Consider the following 21,502-nt stretch of genomic DNA (forward strand, 5'->3'; position numbering starts at 1 on the left):
AGAACTTTACTGAGGAGACCCAGTTGATTGTTTATTTTGTAGTGAGGAACTTCAAAATACTGCATGATCTTCCCTCATACATCAGCAGTGCAATACAAAAGACAGCCCTATGGCAGCAGTTGGCTACTTCAGTCAGTGCACTGCAGGAGGATACCTGGTCTGTTACAGACATAAAAAAGTGTCGGAATGAGAGGAGGCGGGTGAAGGAGAAGTTCACCAGGATAGAGGTGGCCAGAGCTCTCCATGATGGACACACTGGACTCTGTCTCATCCCCCTTGAGAAGGGCGTGCTCTCCACCACGCACCCCCACCTGCTGCATGGGCTGCCTGTGAATGGTGACCTTAATGTGGTGCAAGGTAATATGTGATGACTGAATCAATGACTAAATTTGATAAATGTGTACAACAAACTACAAATGTGACTATGAAAGTCACTTCAAGGTTATGCAAATATTCCTGCTGATTTAGATTCTCAGGTGTCTTATTCTGTCTATCACGCTACAAGTGCCAGAATCCTACGTGATGGAAATATTAAATTCCAATATCTTATTCACAAACAGTAGTCAATCACTGCTGTTGATTACATTTTACACTGGTATATTGCACATGAAAATGTGCATGAATTAGTAACCCTCACAGTTGTCTTGCAAAAGCAATTGAGTGAATATTTAAAAAGTTATACATAATCATCATTTGTTTGTATTGTGTGTTGACTGCTACTTTTTATTTCCATATACAGCCAGAGTAGATCCACCCACTGTAACAGAGATCCCTTCATTTGCAGGGAGGAAATGTCATGGGGTAAATCAACCAATACCACCGGCACAAAATGGTACGAAAACATGGCAAGAAGAGTGTCCTATTTACTACAGTTTGATCAGACAACCCATAGATATGTTATATTGAATCCATCAATAGTGTCACTTATGTGAACTGAACTAGGATATGATGTTCATAACATGTGTCAGCTAGAATGTAAACTAAGTACACTCATTTCATTTTATGCCCTGTGACGTTGACCAGGAAAACAACTAATACAGCGATGTCTGCTCCACCTATGGGTGTGACATATGGCTAGGCACCACATATAGTACAGATGGTAGAACCTGGTAAGCACACCTAAATATTACTTTCACAGCTCATAGTATTTAATATTGGATTATATGTTAGCAGAATGTGGTGTGTGCCTAATATCCTTGTTGTCATTTATCTCTATATGCTCAGATATGGCTCTTAAGAGTGTACTGTTTCATAACATGTTGGCTAATGAAAGGATGACTCTACATTTAAATTGAAATAATACAGTATGTACCAAATTGTTTATATTGTCTCATCTAAAGAGTAGACCCAGTTGTGTAGAAAAGTGCGTACCAATGGCATATACTTGTAACATGATTCACATCACCCTGTGTATTAAAATATGGATTTGTATGGTACGTTACAGCTACTGTTGGGGGTTCCCCAGTGATCCAAAGTACATCTCCCAGGGATTTGGGAGAAATTCTGGATGCAGCAGGCAGACGAACTACCAATTATCTGTCAGGTAAGTGTGCGTAATAGTGTTGTAAATTAATAATTCCCAAATAGTGCACAATAACCAAATCATTGTGAAAAGAAATTAGCAGATATTGCCACTTTTTGAAGCATCTGATCTTGGTGTGTGATATATTCCCAACATGATTAGCGAAATCTGTGTTACCAGTCAAGGGTGGCAGGCAATCCGAGGAGAGAACCAAATCCTCATCCAAGCAGCAATGTCAACATTGCTCAAGAAGAGGAGGAAGAGGACGAGCTGGTGCTGGTCGCGGTGGAGGACCTGGATTACGAGGAGTGCATTGTTGGCCCACTAGCCAAAACACTGAAGCCTACCTCAGGTCCGACCAGCATTGTACCTTCCACTTCACCTCTGAGGATTGCCCATTCCCAGCAGTCAACCAACCAGCGACAGCATTCACCTACCCCAACACAACCATCGCCTCCTCACAGCCTTCACCTCCATGGTAGACATGTTGCTTCTCCCACACACTCCCATGACAGTGCATCCCAGGCCCACTCTCAAGCATGTGAGGGTCCTAACACCCCAGGTGAGGAACAGGTATTCCCTAGGCATGAATCCCCCCCCCCCCCGCAGTCTCCAACGTGCCACCCTACCCGTTCTGGTGGACCCGACGGTCGTCTCAGAGGTCGTCCCATGCAGAGGGGGCTGGCAGATGGTCATCGTGGCCAGTGGGAGGATTAATTTTTCCAACAGTAGGCTGATGTGAGGCAGGGCATTTGTGCCACAGGGGCTACTCTGTCTAAAATTTCAGACTCACTAAAGGAAATCCCTCAGATAATTAATTGACAGGCAGACCGGTTCTCTTGGACAGGATTGAGAAATGTTTTCAGGACTTGTTATAGGGATTCATTTCCGACACAATTAGAGCTAATACTCTTTAGATGAGACAATATAAGCAATTTGGTACATACTGTATTATTTCAATTTAAATGTAGCCATCCATTCATTACCCAGCAAGTTCCTCACTACAAAACTAACAACCAACTGGGTCTCCTCCTCAGTAAAGTTTTTCTTCCTCCTCACATTTAGCATGCTTATGGCAAGGCAAGTCGCAAAGCAGGCAGGTGAAGTGTGGGTGTGAAAAAAACAGAGGCTTGGATGTGTGCTGCTTTTATGTGGTTTGTAGTGCAGGGGTTGCAGGTGGCATTAATTGTCAGCAGGTGTATGAAATTACACTTACTATGCCCCAAATACGGAGTTTCCATCCCGAATGCAGAGATTCCGCCCCAAGTGTGGAGATTCCACCTCAAGGGTGAAAACTCCACCCCAAGTACACAATCTTAGCCTCCGTAAAGATACTACTCGTAAGTCCCTTTGTGAATCCCGAAAAGTAGTAACGTTAAACTTTTGGTCTAAACCTAGGGCCTGATTTAGATCCTGACGGAAGAGTTACTCCGTCACAACGGTAACTGAAATATAAATCCCATTGGATATAATGGAATTTAAATTTTGGTGGACAGGATATTAATTACCGTTGTGACGGAGTAACCTGTCTGCTGGGATCAAAATCAGGCCTTTAGACTTTTGGTCTAACTTTACCTCTGTGAATTGGCCATTAGTGTGTGGAACATATGCCAATATGTGTAATGATAAATGGAGGGTCAGAAATAGGGAGGAGAGTTTCATGTGAATAGGAGATGACTGGTGAAAAGTTGAATACTAATGAGATAGTTTCTTACTCTTGCAGCTAAGTGGGTGTGGATCTGTATGGCATGGGCTGGATTTGAATTATGTGGCATGAAATGATGCTGCATAAAGTGGAATTGTGTGGAGTGGAGTGGAACTGTGTGGCATGGAACTGTGTAGCGTGGAATTACATTGTGTAGCTTGCAGTGAAACTGTGTGGTGCCCCAACATGTTATTAGGTGGCTCTCTGCTGCCCTAGGGGCTGCCAAACTTGCGATCCTGCGGTACTGGAAATTGCCACCACCTCCCACCTTACAGACCTGGTTAGATAACATGTACAACATGGTGTGCTTTGAACACCTTATTGATAAGCTACATGATAAATTGCAAATATTCAAAGAGGTTTGGGGCTCCATTCTCAAGGACTGAGGAGACATACGCACTCACATATCCAGGGTGCCTGTTGAGTACATTGTATTACTTCCTGTTCCATACAGGCCCCCTTATGCATTACCCCCAGCTCCCCCTCTTCCTCTGGAGGCTCCCCAATCTTTGACCCACATTGTTGTTTAGCTTCGTCAGACGGTGGTTATTTGCCTTCTTCCCTGTTGTGTTTGGTCCCTGTGACTTGACTTGGTTGGTGCCAGGGCCCACCGGCCATCTTATTTTCTACAATTGGCGAGCTGAATCTAGACGGGTTTGCAGGAGGAACTTACCCTCCTCTCTTCTGAGATTCATAATCTGCTGTTCATGGTACATTTTTTTCATTGTAATTTGTGTGGGCCCTTAATGGGAGGCTTGGTATCCAGATTGATTATGGGTTTGCATTCTATCTTTGCCAGTTTCTCACTTTGCATGGTGACCTGACTGCGTACTTTCGGTGTTCTACTTGTTACAGTCTTGAAAAAATTCAATAAAGAACTGAAATACGGAATTGTGTGGCATGTGGTGTAGTGAAATTGACTGGAGTGAAACTGTGGCATGGAGTGGATTCGAGTGGAGTGCATGGAGTGAAACAGTGTGGCATGGATTGGCATGGAACTATGTAGAGTGGAATGGAATTGTATGCCGTGGAGTGGATTGGAATTGTGTGGCATGGAGTGGAATTCTGACATGGAATTATATGGTGTGGAACTGCATGGAGTGGGACTGTTAGGAGGGAATTGTGTAGTGTGAAATTCTGAGGCACGGAGTGCAATTGCATGGAGTGGAATTATGCAGCATGGAGTTGAGTGGAACTGTGTGGCATGGAGTGGAGTGGAATTGTGTGCAGTGGAGTGGAATTGTGTGCAGTGGAATGGAGAAGAAGTGTCTGGAGTGCAATTGTGTGGCGTGAAGTGGAATTATGTGGCATGGAGAGGAGTGGAATTGCGTGGCGTGGAGTGAGATGGAATTGTGTAGCAAGAAGAGGAATTCTGTGGAGTAGAACTGTGTGGGGTGGAACTGACTGGAGTGAGATGGAATTGCATGGTACAGAGTGAGTGGGGAGGAATTGTGAGGCATGGAGTGGAACTGTGTGGAGTGGAATTGGGTGGTGTGGAATTGTGTGGCTTGGAGTGGAATTGTAGAGTGCAACCGAGTAGAATTGTGTGGCGTGGAGTTGTGTGGTGGGGAATTGTGTGGAGTGGATCTGTGTGGTGTGGAACTGTGTGGCTTGCAATGGAATTGTGTGGCGTGGAGCAGAATTGAGTAAAGTGGCATGGTGTGGAGTGGCATTGTGTGGCATGGCATTGTGTGGTATGGAAAGTTGCCTGAGTTGCCACTAAATTGTGCTTCAAAGCCCTGTGCTATTTAATTGCAATCATAATCGAATATATTACCAGTGAGCTCGACCAACGATCTATGTAAACATCTGATGCCTTTGATCTGATGCAGGAGATTGTTAGTATGTACAATGCTTCTGTGAGTACTGGTTTGTTTACAAATAAATGTGTTTTATACGGGGAGGGGCTACTGGGCAAGGGAGCAACACATATCGTACTAGTTGGAGAAAAAGTAGATGGAGTTACAAATGTAAAACGCCTTTTCAAAACAGGAGTAGCAGCAGTGCTCAGAATTCAATCATGACAGAGAATAAGTGAGTGACAATCATCTTGTGAGAAAAGGAAAATGGAACAGATTGCCAGAGGTTTAAACTAAAGATATTCCACAGTGGAAAATCGGGGTGCTCCATGACAACTCTCTCAGATGTTGGGTTGGGGGGAGGGAGGAAGTTTAAAAGGGAAGAAGCAACAAGGAGAAGGGGAGGGTAGAATGGGGAAGAAGCGGCATGGACAAGGGGGTTGGGAAGGAAAGAATAGTTTATTACTATCCAGGGTTGAAAGAAATACTCCCAGGAGCCTTTATTACCTCCTACACCTTACCCCTACAGTGCAATCATGTACAAATAAAGTCCTGGTGGAGGTTGATTTATTTTTGTTTTAAGATAGAGGCAACTTCAATTATTTTGTGGTGTTAATCTGAACTTTTTTTTAACTTTTATTATTTGCCTTAGTTCACGTTCATATAAAGACACAGAATTTCTCAAAAACAGTCACCAAAATGTGCTTCTTTGTTTGGAGAAGAAACAGTACCTCAATCACAGCGCAAGCACCAGAAGGAGTCTAATTAAGATGAATCAATCTGTGCTTGGTCCATGCACTGGCCAATTAGGATGCAGCAAAGAAGAGTGACAATTATGCCAATGAATGGTAAGCAATCGGCAGGCTCCAAGCCCTTTATAGTAAATAATAGGGCTCGCAGCAACAACAGTGCATGTGTTGTCAACAGGCGAGACCTAAAAATAGACGGCTGTAGACAGCTGGTCTTTTCAACTTGACCTTCTTACAGGGAGTGTTGCATACTGCAGCAGCAATTAATGCTTTGGGTAATAGTTTTTCCAGAAGATGAGCTGAAGTTCTCGAGATTAAGGAGAATTATGAACAGTGTGTGTCATAGGACTGGACCAGCTACCTGAAATGTATGCCTAGTTTTGTAAATTCCAATGTCTATTTGGTGAGCAGCAAGACAGAACAACATCCAGCACTGAGATCTGTTCAAACAGCAGTATCGGCTCCTGGAGGGAGTGCTGCGGGGCGGTGGGGCGGGGGAGGGGCAGGGTGGTGGGTAGTAAACTACAGCACACGGTCAAACCGAGGGAAGTAAATAAATAAATACAACGAATGACATTGCGCACGCTGCATCGTCATTTGCCAAACAGGCTATCATAGACAGTGTTCTTTATCAGTTGTAACGGTGCGATGGGGAAATGTAAAGGAGATCTAGTCTTGAAGAGTGCAGAATGGAGATATTCAGGAAGTAAACTAGGCTCCAGGAAGTATCAAATACACTCGACCATACCCCAGAGAGGTGAGGCCAAAGGAGTCAAATAAATTAGCAATTTTATTGTATTATATTTCTAAATCATGTGCTAGGTGTGCATGTTTTGGCCAATAAGGCTTGAGGGTTAAAGTTCTGTTACCAAGGAAGCCACTAAAGACACACTAGATGTCAGTCATGCAACCTGGTCAGCGGTGCAACCATCCATCTGTGGCTGTGAGGACTATGTAGCGAAGCCTTTGCCCACAAAAGCAGATATGTGTTCACCACAGACCCAATTTGCTTACACACACTATACTACACTCACTGCTCCAGCCCACAGTAAGGCAGTGATGCAGTCTAGTCTGCAGGTAGGGCCCATGCAAAGAATTACCAATCATATGAAATGTATTGATGTTGGAACTGGTGTTCTTAAATTAAGTAAAGGGACATAGATGGATGTCAATGGTACGTTTGAAACAGGCCCGGCATTTCGTACAGTTCAACTGATGATATTTAACAGTATTCAAGCATGTCACCTAATTAATAGACTATTTAGCAACAACACAATGCTTTTATATTTTTTTACCTGAATTACCCAGATGTGACCCGGATGGCCCTGGGTTGGGACCTCGCCACTGATGGCCCCGGTTTGGGTAACGATAGGGATGGTTGTGAACACGAGGGGTAGAGTGCATTTGCTGGCCGCCTGTGAAACGGGGATCGGCTCCTTCTGCGTGCCTCACTGAAATCATAAAAAAGAGTTGCAGGTTAGGTTCAGCACTGATTTTACAAGATGAGGAGGTAGCTTAGCACTAAGTGAAGTACTGTAAAGAAAGCGTCAATCGTGTGCTTTCGCAGTTTAGAGATCTAGAAAGACTCTTAAAGAACCACTATTTCAGAGCGCCAGGACCATGATTTTTTAAAGTTATAAGCAGTAATCATTTTAGGTTTTTACAAAACACTTCAGAGATAATTAGTTTGTTTTAATTTACAGACTAGCGGACTCTTAGCATTTGTATGGATATGTGCAATGGCATTAACCACCTACTATCAAGTATAGGTTTAACATTTCTTCCAGGACATATTTTAACAAAAGGCCAGTTCTAATCTTGACTCTTATTTTGAACTCTTGTTCCCCGTCCATCTACAGATAATGACCAACAGTAAATTGCACCAAAGGACACTCCTTGAAAAAGTAGAGAACGAAGGCAGATCTTATGCTTCTAATACTGCAAGTATTTAGAAAAACTTCAACAAGTCTTCAATGGTTTTATATCATCAGTTTAAATGCAGAGACAGTACATTAAGCCACAATGTCCACCTTGCCATCACCAAACTAATCTTCCAGTAGGGCACTTCCAGGTGCTTGGCTTTGAAGTTGGACACCTTATTCAAGGATTTGGGTCCTCCAGGCTCCACTCACTGCCATCTATTACTTTATCTGCACCACAAGGACACTAGCATCTACTTTTGACCGTTAGCGGTGCTATAATAAACAGGAGTTTAGAAACACTGGCTATTAAATGGATTAGGGAGTAACAAATGTAACTAGCAAGGGAGATAAGGGAGGTACTTCTGTCTAAGCTTGAACACGTTATATTTGGCTCCACGACCTTAATAGTTCTGGCAAATACCAACATTTTTGCCAGCTGATGTCATTGCTTTTCATTTATATATGTGGTCAGTCTGTTAATACAAAGTGCCCTCCAATTATGAAATCTTTGTTTTGCCACCATGAATGAATGAATGTTAGCCTGCTTTAATTTAATAGGTTCCCTACTCTAGAGAGGAAGTGTACCTTATTCCCAAATAACCAACATATGTATTTGACAGCACTAATATCATAGGGAAGAGAGAAGATAACTAACACAAAGAATACTGTTAGTTAAGTTATACAAACAAAACCAGAATACTGTTAGTTAAGATGTTTGACTTGATTTTACGATTTTGATTTAGCGTAAACAGAGGAACACATGGCTGAGTTGCAAGTAGGATTTAGGAAGCGGGTGTAGCTGGGACTGCATTAATACAAAACTCAGCTGCAAGGCTCACCCTCAAACTTCCTCCTCGCGCTCCCATCACCCACACCACAAATAATTTAGCTGGCTCTCAATCCAGAAACGAGCACTCTTCAAACTCCTGACATTCACATATAAAGCCTTACACAACATTGGCCTCACGTACCTCAACAACCTCAAACCTCCACAGACCTAACACTCCGCTCAGCCAGACTTCTACTCACACACGCAAACCCCATATACGGAGAACCAGATACGGTGGTTATGCCTTCCCCTACCTCATTCCTAAAGTCTGAAACCACCTGCCTCTGCACATCAGAGCCCTCTCCTCTGTACTTGAATTACACAAGAAACTGAATACCAAGCTCTTCCCTTAGCCCCAAACCTGGCTCGGCCCACACTGTTTCTGCTTCAGTGCCAGAATACACTACCAGGTGAGTTGTGCACTATACACACATAACATAACATGACAACTGAAAACTAGATTGTTGCTGTGTGATTATTCTATTTTATTCTCCCTGGAGTTTCCAGTCTTGGAGATACAGAAAAAAATCCTAAAGTTTTCCTTCCACTTCCCCACTGTCTCATCATACGTGGCTGCTTTAGTCAAGATGATGATATAGAGTTTTAAGGACTGAGGTGTGAATGCCGTCAATTGTCTATAACAGCTATTTTATCAGAACCAAGGATGCAGAAAGTAAACAAGAAGGAAAAAGTGTAAAAGGAAGCCATATAAGACAACCCCAGAGGGACACACAGGAATCAAAGCTGGAATCTTCATGCAATTATGTAAAAGAGTATGAAGGAGAAAGAGTGCCAAATAAAAAGACCCACGAGGGCCACGCAGAGATTATATATAGAATTCAGATAATAGATAACTTTATAGCTGAATGCAGGAGAGAAATAAAAAGTGGATTTCCTGAGATGGGACTTACATTCTTTCTTATAAGTATAATGTAAATGAGATTTCATGACTCGATCTGCTGGAAAACCAGCTAGAGAGCGTAATACAGGTAATCTATAAAATCTTAGTGAACCTCACAACACCTCTGGAGTCTACCCAACGACCACACCCGACACCCATAGCTACCAATAATAAACACACAAGTTCTCCCAAGGTCCAACGACACAGCTGGAACATGACCCCCTTCTTGAACCAGCCGCAGAGACTCAAAAGAACAAGCACCGCAATGCCCATGAGTGAGGCGATTGACCTCGCCAAATCATATGACTCAACTTCAGCTATTAACCTCAGCTCCGATATCCAGGTTTTCACTGGATTTGGAAGAGACCACATCGCACCAAGAATGTCGAGGCCTCCAGCCCTCCTCAATAATATCACCATGGCTCCCCTAATGAAGGAAAGCAAAAATAAGGGGCTGCTCAACTGCATGCTCATAATCTGCAGATCTGCTACCAAACATGCAACAGAACTGTCAGAAACCATCCTCACCCATGACAGACATCACGTTCATCACAGAAACCTGGCTGAACGAATCCTCTTCCCCTACCTTTGACATGCTGGCGACCCTGGGTGTTCTCTATCATCAATAAAGACAGAAAGGACCATCGAGGTGGGGGATTGCAACCATCCACAAGAGCAACATCTCCGTAACGGAAACAGATTCCTTCAAACATAACACATTTGAATATCTTACTGCCACCATTAAGACAACTGACAACAAAGCACTATCCTGCCATCTTCTTTACTATCCGCCAGGCAACACCCCCTAATTTGGAGAACACCTGTCCGACCTGATAAAACACTGCTCGCTCTTGGGTTCTAACAACATAATACTAGGCGACCTCAACCTACATTGGGATGATGATAATAACTCTCTGATCCAATCCTTGAACGAACATCAATCTTATCCAACACTGCTCAGAGCAACCCCATAATAGAGGCTCCATCCTGGATGCCATCATAGCTCACGAAGAGACAATCACTATTGACCACATCCTTCCTGTTGACTGGTCAGACCACAACATCATTCTATTTCATATCAACCAAAAGATCCATTGCCTACCTCGCACACAGGATTCCCCCGATGGGCGAGAAATCTAAGACAGAATCCCCTTGCTGCCCTGGAAGAAAGAATAAGCTCAATCCTTCCCACCACCACATGCGACCTGTCTACAACAGATCCTACTTCACACTACAACGCAACTATAACCTCCATACTTGACCAAATGGCCCCTTTGAAACAAAAAACAGTCAGGAACATTCCATCAAGATCCTGGTTCAACACAGACCTAAACTTGGAAAGAAAACAACTAAGAGCTGCAGAAAGACTCTGGCAGAAAAACCCATCCACAATCCACCTTGATCAACTCAAAACAGAACGCAGGAAATATAAAAAGCACATCAAGTATGAAAAATTCTCCTTCTTCTGTGGTGTACTAGACAATGCCAAAAACCGTCCAAAACAACACTTCAATCTCATTAGACAACAAACTTCCAAGCCCCTCCTCAAACTCAGTGCAGGTTTCCAAAATCCTATGTGACAACTTCTTTAACGATAAAATCACCAAGATTGAGCTCTCTGGACGTCCACCACGGTCCACCCAGCGAAAGCCCTCCCCACGGCAAAAAGAAATCATCCCACTCAGACACCTCTCTACCAACTGAAAGTCGTTCAACCCCATCTCTGAAGAAGAAATCATTGAAATGATTACCAAATCCAATCCCTCGCCTCACATTGTGGACCCTATCCCTGCCCAACTGGCTAGAAAGCTCAAACACACACTAGCCCCGCACTGGACCAAGATTATAAACAGCTCCCTGACAACCGGAATCATGCCAGACTGTCTCAAAATCGGCCAAGTAACGCCACTACTAAACAAGCATTTACAATGCAACGGTCTCGGCATTGTTAAAGTTAGAGCTATTGGCATTGCTCATGACAATGCCGTTTCTTTAAATGTTTTAAAAACAAAAACATAAACAAAAATAATGTCATGAGCAATGCCAATAGTTCTAATGTTACCAATGCCGAGACCATTGCATTGTAAATGCTTGTTCATCCCTGTAATGGCATTGCCTTACAATGCACACCAACGTCTCTGCAGTAACAGCGACGGGTGAAGGGTACTGAACAACATCTCCGTTTCAGCCCATATTCCATCTGCTAGGTAAGGTGAAGGTATACCGCCGTTCCTACCCTCAACCTTCACTAACACCTTATGCCTCACCCTTTCTGCCACCCCTCCAAAACTGACTCTCGCTTCCATGTAAGAGACTTACTTCTACTAGGACTTTAAGGCTTTTCCTGAAAGAGTTGTACTACCGCAGCTATGCCTCCCTCTGTATCTAGCGCTCTGAAGTAACCAGACCGCGTCCTCGGGTCTTTATAAAACTCTTATAATAAATAAATAAACCACTGCAGAAATATGTGTAAGCAGTCATGTATTGGAGGGAAGTGTTCTATATGCTTATGGTAATGTTAATCATTGACTGGATTTAAGTATCTTTGTATGACTCGTTGGGCAGGGTGTAGTACGAACATTTGACTAAGCGTCTGCCCTGTGCCTGTCTTTGCCCTCTCTGCCTCTGCTTTCTCTCTCATTTGTAAGTGCGCTTAAACCGATCGGAGGCCTCACTGGACCGGTGTGTAGGGCTGGTGCGGGTATGGGAATCCTCCATGCAAGGCTGGTGTGGGGGTGATGCGTAGCCTACCCTACCTTGGCTGGCATGGACTGGTGTAATAAATGTGTCCATCTGTAACGAAACTGGTGCGCATGTAAAGCGCTCTGATACCTGATATTTTTGGGTCTAGTTCACGCTATATAAAACTCTTTCAATGTTGTGGGTTGGTGAACCATGCAGGTATGGCTGGGTGAGCGCAAGGGCCCACATTGCGCTCGGTCAGCGACCCAGAGATTCACATTGACTCAAGGTGCAGGATTGGCTTTGGCATGTACATCGACGGCACAGTGTTATATAGGTGTGGATGGGCCAATGCCTGGGTGGCACTATAATGTGTGGGTCGGTTCTGAGCACTCCAGCCAAAGATAGTACTGCCTCTTTGAGTGCTGCAGTGGCTTGGGTTGAGAAGCGATGGGGTGGGCGTTGTGGGTCAGTGCAAGGCCCACCCATTCCTGATGCCCGTGGTTCTCATGGTGCAGCAGTGATGCGGGTCGGTACGAGGGCCATCCGTACCTGGTACCAGTGCGTGCGACATCGGTGATGTGTGTGTGTAGGTTGGATCGGGGCACACCCTGCTCCAGTGTCGCGGCTGTCTGGGTGCTCGAGGGCTGTACGAAGGAAGAACATTGTGCGGCCTGGGCAGCGGCCCAGAAGAGTGATGTCAGGATATAAAATTAACCGCCTGAGGGCGCATGATATGGGCAGCAGCTGCCGGGCACCTCCCTCGTCCTGTGAGCGCCGAAGTGCTGGCTGCACACCCAGTTCTCTGCAGACGTGCTCATCATGTCCCTGCCGGGCCGAGCCCTCATGTTGTCCCTGCATGTGAAGAGAGGGCTAGCATTAGTCTGCGCGGTAACAGCACATGCCAACGGCCCGGCATGCCACGGATATGCACTACTGGCCCACCAGCTTCTGTCACTAATATCCATGTGGTGAAGTCAGGGCGAATAGACGAGCGTTGTGCGTAATGTGGAGACGTCATGGAATTCGTCGGGTGTCTACAGGGCAGGGTTTCACCGGAAGTTAGGCTGCGGTGGTTGTCAGTACTGGACCAGCAGGTGGTCTTTCAGGCTAGAATTCAGGTGCATCGGAGTACTTGATTAATGGGTATATTTCAGATCAGAATGAGCGTCCTTTGGCAGAGCCATTTGCGATAAACAGCACGGGGCTAGCAAGGGGCAACGCAGTCGTAAATTGATTTTCTGTGCCGGCCCTACGAAAGTCTCGATACCAGAGTTCCGAGATTACCCAGTTCTATGCGTGAGCTGCACATCCACTCAAGGTTTGTTTCTTTGCATTTTGGGTTTTGTAATCCTATTATCCCATTAACAAACCAGAAGTACAAGTCCCAGATACAAAAAAAAAACTGAACTGGGTGAGCTGCTCGTGCAAGGACCTGGAAGCTTAGGTCTGCAGTAGCGAACGCCCAAGCATGCAGCATTGCTCTGTTAAAACATTTCCTTCTAAAGTTGTGCGCGCCACGTGAATACAACCTTTTGCAGTAATGGCTGCTTCCGTGTGGTGGGCGGGAGGAGGAGAGACCGGGGGCGTGGTGGAGGGCACAGGCAGCCGGGGACTGGCGGTGACACGGAGGAGCAGCTCTGCAAACACACCGAGCGTGCAGCCAGTGCTGTGGGCGGACGGCACATCTCCCCGAGCAGAGAGCAGCGTGGTGCGCAGAGAGGGACCAACACCTTACCGAGGAGAAAGTGCACGCTGGGCAGAGGCCAGCACTCAACCACTGAGGAGAAAGCACTCAACTACTGTGGATGCAGCAACACCCTGGGCAGAGGCCAGCACTCTACAGAAAGGAGAGGAGGAGCGGACGAGCACACCACTGCCTTTCTCCGAGGCAGAGCAGAAATGCCTCGGAGAAACGCAGTGTCCTTTTCGGATTCGGGGGGCGTGTTTTGCTGTTATCTCCTCTTGCCATTGGCTGGAGGAGATAATTAGACTTTCTGCAAAAAACACACCCCCCGATCCGAAAAGGACGGGGCCTGATCGGAATGACTGACCTCTTCTCCAATGGCTGGCCAGCATTCAAGAGGCCAGCCAATGGAGAACAGGGGAGAAGAGGGGCGGGTGCAAGCCCCTATTCTCCAAGTCATTAAATCTCGCGAGCGAGACTGCGCAAGCGCAGCCTTCGCTAGCCGAGACCTAAAAAACGGGCTCTGACCAAAATTATCTCGATAACTTCAGGGCCGAATCCAATCTTCCATTCTTAGCCACAATCCTAGAAATATGTGTTCTCCTTCAACTTGCCCAGCACATAGACAGCAACACCCTCCTAGACCCTCACCAATCGGGTTTCAGAAAAGGTTGCAGCACGGAGACAGTGATCCTGAATGTCATAGATGATATCCACAAATCACTAGACACGGACCAATGCTGTACTCATACTTCTGGACCTATTGGCAGCCTTCGACATGGTAGACCACAAATTGCTCATTAATGTACTCTGAGAAAGGGTTGGAGCAGAAGAAGTGGTACTACATTGGTTTATCTTTCTTCTGCAGAACCGCTCTCAAAGAGTAAAAATTTAAAACTTCACGTCTGCTAACATCCCCTTCTACCTCTATGCAGACGATACACAGATCTACCTGGAAACCTCCTCCATTGATGACATTCAGAGACTAAACAACACACTAAAAGAAGTCCAACACTGCCTATCCCTCAACCACCTGAAACTCAACCAAGACAAGATGGAAATCCTTCTCATATCCAACAAAGAGCAGACCCCCAAAATCACAGAACAGCTAAAAACTACTGATGCTCCTAACTAAAATCTCATCCCTGCTGACTCCGTAAAATCACTGGGAATCACTCTGGACCCAGACTTAGACATGGTCAAACATTTCAGGAACACTACAAAGAGCGCGTTCCTCAACCTAAAACTACTCAACAAAATAAAACCCTTCATCCCTCCCAATGACCTCAAACAAGCCACACAATCCCTGGTTCTGTCCAGATTGGATTATGGGAATGCAACCCTCACAGGCATGGCAAAATCTCACTTAGCTCCCCTCCGATCAACTCTGAAAGCAGCAGCCAGGATGGTCACGGGAGTAAAGAAATATGAACACATCTCTCCCACGCTCAGGGAGCTAAAATGGCTTCCAATCGAAATGCGTGCAAGCTTCAGAACCGTGTGTCTCACACTCAAAGCTCTGCACACAGGTGAATCTGCCTACCTGGCATCCAAACTCAACAAGGCTGGTCAGACAAGGAACCTTAGGAGTACGAACACCCTACTCCTCATCACTTCAAGAACTCGAAAACAAAAAACCTTATCACGCTCCTTCTCCGGTAATGCACCCAAAGTCTGGAACAACATCTCAGTCCATATCAGGACAAACCCCTTCTTCATGAAATTCAAAAGCCAGCTCAAAGACCTCTACCTCAGCCGATCTCTTCTAGCTGCCACCCAATGCTGAACAGTGGAGTATACAGTCATGTTGACAAGAAGACGTTGACATCACCTACCTCTGGACTCGCGTCACGAATTAATCTGTTTACTATTGTTTTACACTTCAATGCGATTGATACCTTTGTCCCCCCTCCCTGAACAGACATTGTCACAAATCACTGTGGTTACTACTGTGTTTATATTGTCTCACTTTGTTTATGATTGCTACATGACTAAAGGTTGTAAAGCGCTTCAATACCTTTGGGTCCGGCCAGTGCTATATAAAACCCTTAAAATAAAACAAATTAAAATAAATTTCTCTTGAACATGGACACTAACAAACGTTTCCACGGTGGCCAAAAATTACAGTGTGGGGTAAAACGGAGGGCCACATCTATGGCAGGGGAACGCCAAGGAGACAAGGTGGGGTGAAAAACTATGGGGATAGAAAAGAAAACACCTTTTCAAAAGATTATAAGATAATGCTTTCTTTCAAATATTTTTGCACATTTTGCAGCAGTCTATCTTATACTACATGTAACATATACCTGTGATGTTGGGCGCAACTCAGTTCTCCTGTGCTGTCCGATTCCATCATTTTTGCTAGCTAATGAAGTAACTCTTAGCAATCGTTAACATGTTCTGGCAGACACCACATTGCCTGAAATGCGCCAAACCATGAGATACAGCAAGTTGTCCATTACAGTCAGGTTGTGTTCCCCTTTGGGGCCCGAAGAATCTGTTGGTGCGATGGAATCATTATCGGAAGGTCACAAGTCAATTTGAGCAGCAGTGGAAACCAGGGTTGAGAGTTCCAAATCAGTGTCACCAGAATCATCCCCACTTGTAGATCTCCAGTGCACGTTTCGCTCCTCTGGCTATCAGCATGAAGGAGAAAAAGCATATCGGAGACCCCCCCTCCAATATTGCATAAAGGCATACACATGTGCCGCTTACAGGTCTGGAATCTAAATGAAGGATTGCAGAACTTGCACTTTGGGCCTGGATGCAAATTAGTCCCTCGTCGGGGAGGGGGAAAAGGGAAAGGGAGATTGGACTTTGTCTTAGACGTTCATAAGGGGAACCCCAAAATTATATCTGGAACCCCTGCACTGACTGCAGGACGCACACATTGGGAAAGATCTCCCTCCGTTTGAAGGCATTGTGCTATCCTGCCCACTAATTTTGTTAGGGAAGAATATCAAAATGTCACCTACAGAATTTGGGTTCCTCTCCCAGGACCTATTCCTGAACATCCCCTCTTGCACTTGTTCCTAGACAGGAAGAAGGGGTGTAGCCCCTTTGTTCAGACCAGTAGGCTCTCTTTAGACTGTGGGCTCCGCAGGGACTATTTGAGAATGGTTGGCCTGAGTACCATTCCCTGCCATGTCTGGCCTAACTGAAACCTTTGGGGTGAAAACTCTTTTCAACCAGGCCTGAGCCTTGTCAAGTGCCAGGAAGACTTGCACAAATTTGGACAAATCCTTAAGAAAGGTGTCTCCAACCAAATTGCTTTGTGTCAATGCCCCATTTGAGGTCCTAAATTAATTTTCCTATAATGTGACCATTGTGGCATCCAGCTGACCAGTGGTGGTTACTTTACCTTCTATAGCTGTCTTGGACATTAAGCCCATAACCTATTCCTGACTCCCTAGTCCATGAGCTGGAGAAGACTTTGTTTGAGGCAATAGGCTACTTTGGGTGAGGATTCCCACTTCAAAGAGCACAGATGTCTAAAGTCTTCAAGCTCAAACAGGTCTTTATGATGATCCCGGTCCATGGAGGTTTTGTACTGCTTACTCCTGAGCCGCTTATTGGCCCCGCGATGAATGTTAATCCCTGGACTTTTCGACTCTCTATCAGAGTCGTCCAAACCATGGAGGTCAGTATCTTTTGGGTTATGGTCAGATGTGAAAAAGGAGGGTAACATGTTAAAGGAGGAAAAACCACTTTGATGTGTAAACTGTTCTGATTCTAAGTCCACCTGGGAAAGATGTATAACTTTTCAGTTTGGAGACGAGGCACGCCTTGTGTGAAGGGCCTTCTAGACATATTCCCTAATGGGTGGGCTTACATAGGTCCTTGAGTCGTGTCAAAGCAGGCACCCTCCGTGAACCTTGAGGGTACGAGGCAGCAGTGTCCTTCTGCGGTCTCAAAGCCTTAGCCGATGCACATTCAAAGGATTCTGAGACCGCCTGGTCTTTCATTTGAGTTAAGAAAGGTGTCTCCAACCAAATTGCTTTGTGTCAATGCCCCATTTGAGGTCCTAAATTAATTTTCCTATAATGTGACCATTGTGGCATCCAGCTGACCAGTGGTGGTTACTTTACCTTCTATAGCTGTCTTGGACATTAAGCCCATAACCTATTCCTGACTCCCTAGTCCATGAGCTGGAGAAGACTTTGTTTGAGGCAATAGGCTACTTTGGGTGAGGATTCCCACTTCAAAGAGCACAGATGTCTAAAGCCCTCAAGGTCAAACAGGTCTTTATGATGATCCTGGTCCATGGAGGTTTTGTACTGCTTACTCCTGAGCCGCTTACTGGCCCCGTGATGAATGTTAATCCCTGGACTTTTTGACTCTCTATCAGAGTCGTCCAAAGCATGGGGGTCATTATCTTTTGGGTTATGGTCAGATGTGAAAAAGGAGGGTAACATGTTAAAGGAGGAAAAACCACTTTGACGTGCAAACTGTTCTGATTCTAAGTCCATCTAGGAAAGATATATAACTTTTCAGAGTTTGGAGACGGGGCACGTCTTGTGTAAAGGGCCTTCTAGACCTATTCCCAAAGTCTCATCTTCAGCAGCAGGAACAGACTGAAATTGGAAAACAAAGCAAAGTCAGTTGCCATCATTTTGTCAGTGTGGCAATATTTCTGACCTTGTGGCAATGGGGTTATTAAGGAAAATTGTGTTAGTTTAACCCCAGATGCGTGGCACTTGGCAGAGATTATATTTTTTCATTTACAGTGTGTGCCTTAAATTTAATATGCAGTCACCTGTAGGTTAAAGACCAGCTAAATAGTATCTCAATATTTGTTCTTTTTAGCTACCTGCTGACTCCCTCCTCACATTCACTAACCCTGCCCTGTTATACCCCTGTTCACATTTCCCACACTTTTTGCATGCCCTGCCATGGACTGCTCAGCTAAGCTCTCACTTATGAGAAGGCCTGCCTTGATGAAAGAGCAAACTTAACTAGCTGTAGAAACAAAGCCCACAACAAGAAGAGTACAAACAAGTTTACTCCTGCAACGTTGTTTTGTAATTCTGAGCTTTGTTTCTATAGTCATTTCAGCTTGTTTTATGTGCAGAGCAGCCCTGCACATAAAACCAGCTGAACTGAGCACACAAAAATGCCCAGAATTACCAAATGATGTTGCATGGCAAGCAGCAATAATAGAAAAAAATAGAACGGCTATATTTCTATTCTGCTGTTTACAGATTCCTGAGGAAGGTCTGAAGGCCACAAGGAATGGTCTGGTGGTCCATCAGTGGCCTGCTGGCAGCATATTAACTACCACTGCTCCAGAAAAGCACAGATAACCGTTTATAAATAGAGCCCAGAAGCTTGGTTAGCTTGGCGGAATAATTTGTTTTTCTTTGATGACTATATTTCTGGTGGATACTCTATCGAATCTCAGATTTCTCACTTCTTGAATCTCCTCCGGGCACCGCACTAGATCCAGAAAAGCTAAAGGAGATCTTCTGCTCCAGCTGGTGGCACAGTGACTCGAAAACAGCTCTGATACTTCCAAGGGTGATGTGACAACATAGAGCCGTATATGACTCCACTCAGCCCCTCTGATGTTACACCTCATTGTGTATTTTTTCAACAACATAAGTGGCAGGAATAAGACTGACAAAGGTGACAGAAATCTACAATTAACTTGTAATCTTATTAAGTTTACTAAAAAAAATACACATTAAAATAGAGGGTTGGGTGGGTCAGTTACCTGCTATCTAGCTACAGAGTATCCACGAAACATAGTCTCCTTATTTTTTTGATGGATGCTTCTAAATCCAGACTCTTAGACTGTTGAGTCAATACCAATACATCCTAAGATACCCCTATCCTACAGGTTACTAAAGTACAACGTAGAGGCTGTAAGAAGATCCTTAATTGCACTGTCTAACTGTAATAAACATTTAGTCTTAACAGAGCCAGAAAAGGTCTACCAGTCAGTAAAGACTCAATGTCACATGCTGATAGGAATGCCACAAGTCAGTCATGGCATAACATCAGGGAAGAAAAAACAACCTACCTATACCCCCCCAGCACCGCTGTACACCACTTCTCGACAAAGGCAGACACTCAAGAAACAGAACTCTGGCATCATAACTATAACAACACTGTTGTGTGAAAATATTTGGAACACCAACCAATCATCACCTGGAGGAAAAACAATATCAAACGACCAAGAACAAAAACAAACAAACCCACTGAGTTCCTTAAAAGGGCACAAGAATGGAAGGTAATAGGAACTCCCACCAGCAATGATGGAAAGTAGCACAAAAAAGGTGTACCTAGATATTAATTCATAATTAACTTACTCCATCTGGAATGCGGACAAGTAAACCATTTTTTTGCCCTCATCCTTCTGCACAGGAAGTGATATCTTCGGAATTCCCATCATCCATCTGCTCAGGAAGAGACATCACTGGTTTTGTGCCAAAACTTTCTTTAAAAGAAGAAGTTAAGCAAGACCAGTCATTTTCATCATCCTTCTGCATAGGAAGTGACATCACTGGATACCCATCACCCATCTGCACAGGAAATTACATTACTTGTCTCTCAGCACCTACTTAATGGCTGCCACAACGTGAGCTCGCCACTGGCCTGCCAAAGGCAAGCCCACCAGAGTCTAGACCACACCTAACGCCAGGAACCTCGTTCTTCTTCCCTCTCGCCACTACCATGTTGCCACCCTCTGTAGTCTCAACCCTGGCCATTGCCCCATACACTGGAACCTTGCTGCACTACATAACACAGAGGGAGAATTCTCCTGCACTTTCTGCAACATTTCACGCACTTAGCCACACCCAACACTCACTGCACCACTAGCACCCAACACATCACTCTCTGACACTCACACAGTCCTGCAACCACCGACAGCAATCCAAACGTGCATGCAAGCTCAACACCTACTCACTCACAAACATGCCACAGAGATTTGTACCTGCTATACAACAATGCCCCTGACCTACTTTTTCTCACGGACACCGGACTGAACTGTGCATTGGCACCTGACATCGCCACATCCATCCCCATTGGCTACAAGATTGACAGACAAGACAGACATCATAAGCAGGAAAGTGAAATCGTCATCATCTACAAGAACACCAGCAGCATATCCACGGATCCGTCACCCTCCAACATGGAACACCTGTTATTCAAACTCCACGTCACCCAACTTCACCCTAAGGGGCACTCTCATCTACAGACCACCGGGAACAGGCACCAACTTCACCAACACCATCACGGACATCGTCGCACCACTTGCTCTCGATGCCAGCAATTACATCCTACTCGGAGACCTGAACTACCACCTGAAAAACCACTCTGACCCCAACTCGAGCACTCATTGAAGACCTTGGAAGCCTGGGCCTCAGCCAACGAGTAAATGAACATACCCACACCGCTGGACACCTCCTGGAACCCTAATTTCACCAACTTTGGCACATCCAAGTCAATAGCCACACACCAGTACCCTGGACAGATCATGCCTTCATCAAGTTCAGCATTCCCGTCCCAGTCCGAAGCATATGCACCATCGTCAGACCAGCCCACTGGAACATCATCACAGACAAGGACTGGACCCACTGATCACCTCCTGCACGGATCTTTTGTCTCCCTCAAAAACAATACAACAAGATCCAGACCGTAGGTATGTTGGTACACAGAGGAACTCAGATGAATGAAACGCCATAGCAAAACACTTGAGCGCA

At 45.0% G+C, this 21,502-nt stretch overlaps 1 protein-coding gene and 1 long non-coding RNA gene across 3 annotated transcripts in view; one reads left to right on the plus strand and one right to left on the minus strand.

The window, feature by feature from the left end:
• Positions 1-21,502, plus strand: part of LOC146821082 (uncharacterized) — a 391,873-nt gene that overhangs the window by 327,709 nt on the left and 42,662 nt on the right. Inside the window, exon 3 of the long non-coding RNA XR_014963091.1 lies at positions 1,445-1,543. This is a non-coding gene — a long non-coding RNA (uncharacterized LOC146821082). The remainder of the gene's footprint in view (positions 1-1,444; positions 1,544-21,502) is intronic.
• Positions 1-21,502, minus strand: part of FAM120B (family with sequence similarity 120 member B) — a 981,159-nt gene that overhangs the window by 60,812 nt on the left and 898,845 nt on the right. For both annotated transcript variants that reach the window (XM_085612026.1, XM_085612027.1), the window contains exon 9: positions 7,071-7,226. In XM_085612026.1, the coding sequence (XP_085468152.1) occupies positions 7,071-7,226 (156 nt within the window). The remainder of the gene's footprint in view (positions 1-7,070; positions 7,227-21,502) is intronic.

This window comes from Triturus cristatus, chromosome 6 (assembly GCF_964204655.1).
Source record: "Triturus cristatus chromosome 6, aTriCri1.1, whole genome shotgun sequence".
NCBI lineage: Eukaryota > Metazoa > Chordata > Amphibia > Caudata > Salamandridae > Triturus > Triturus cristatus.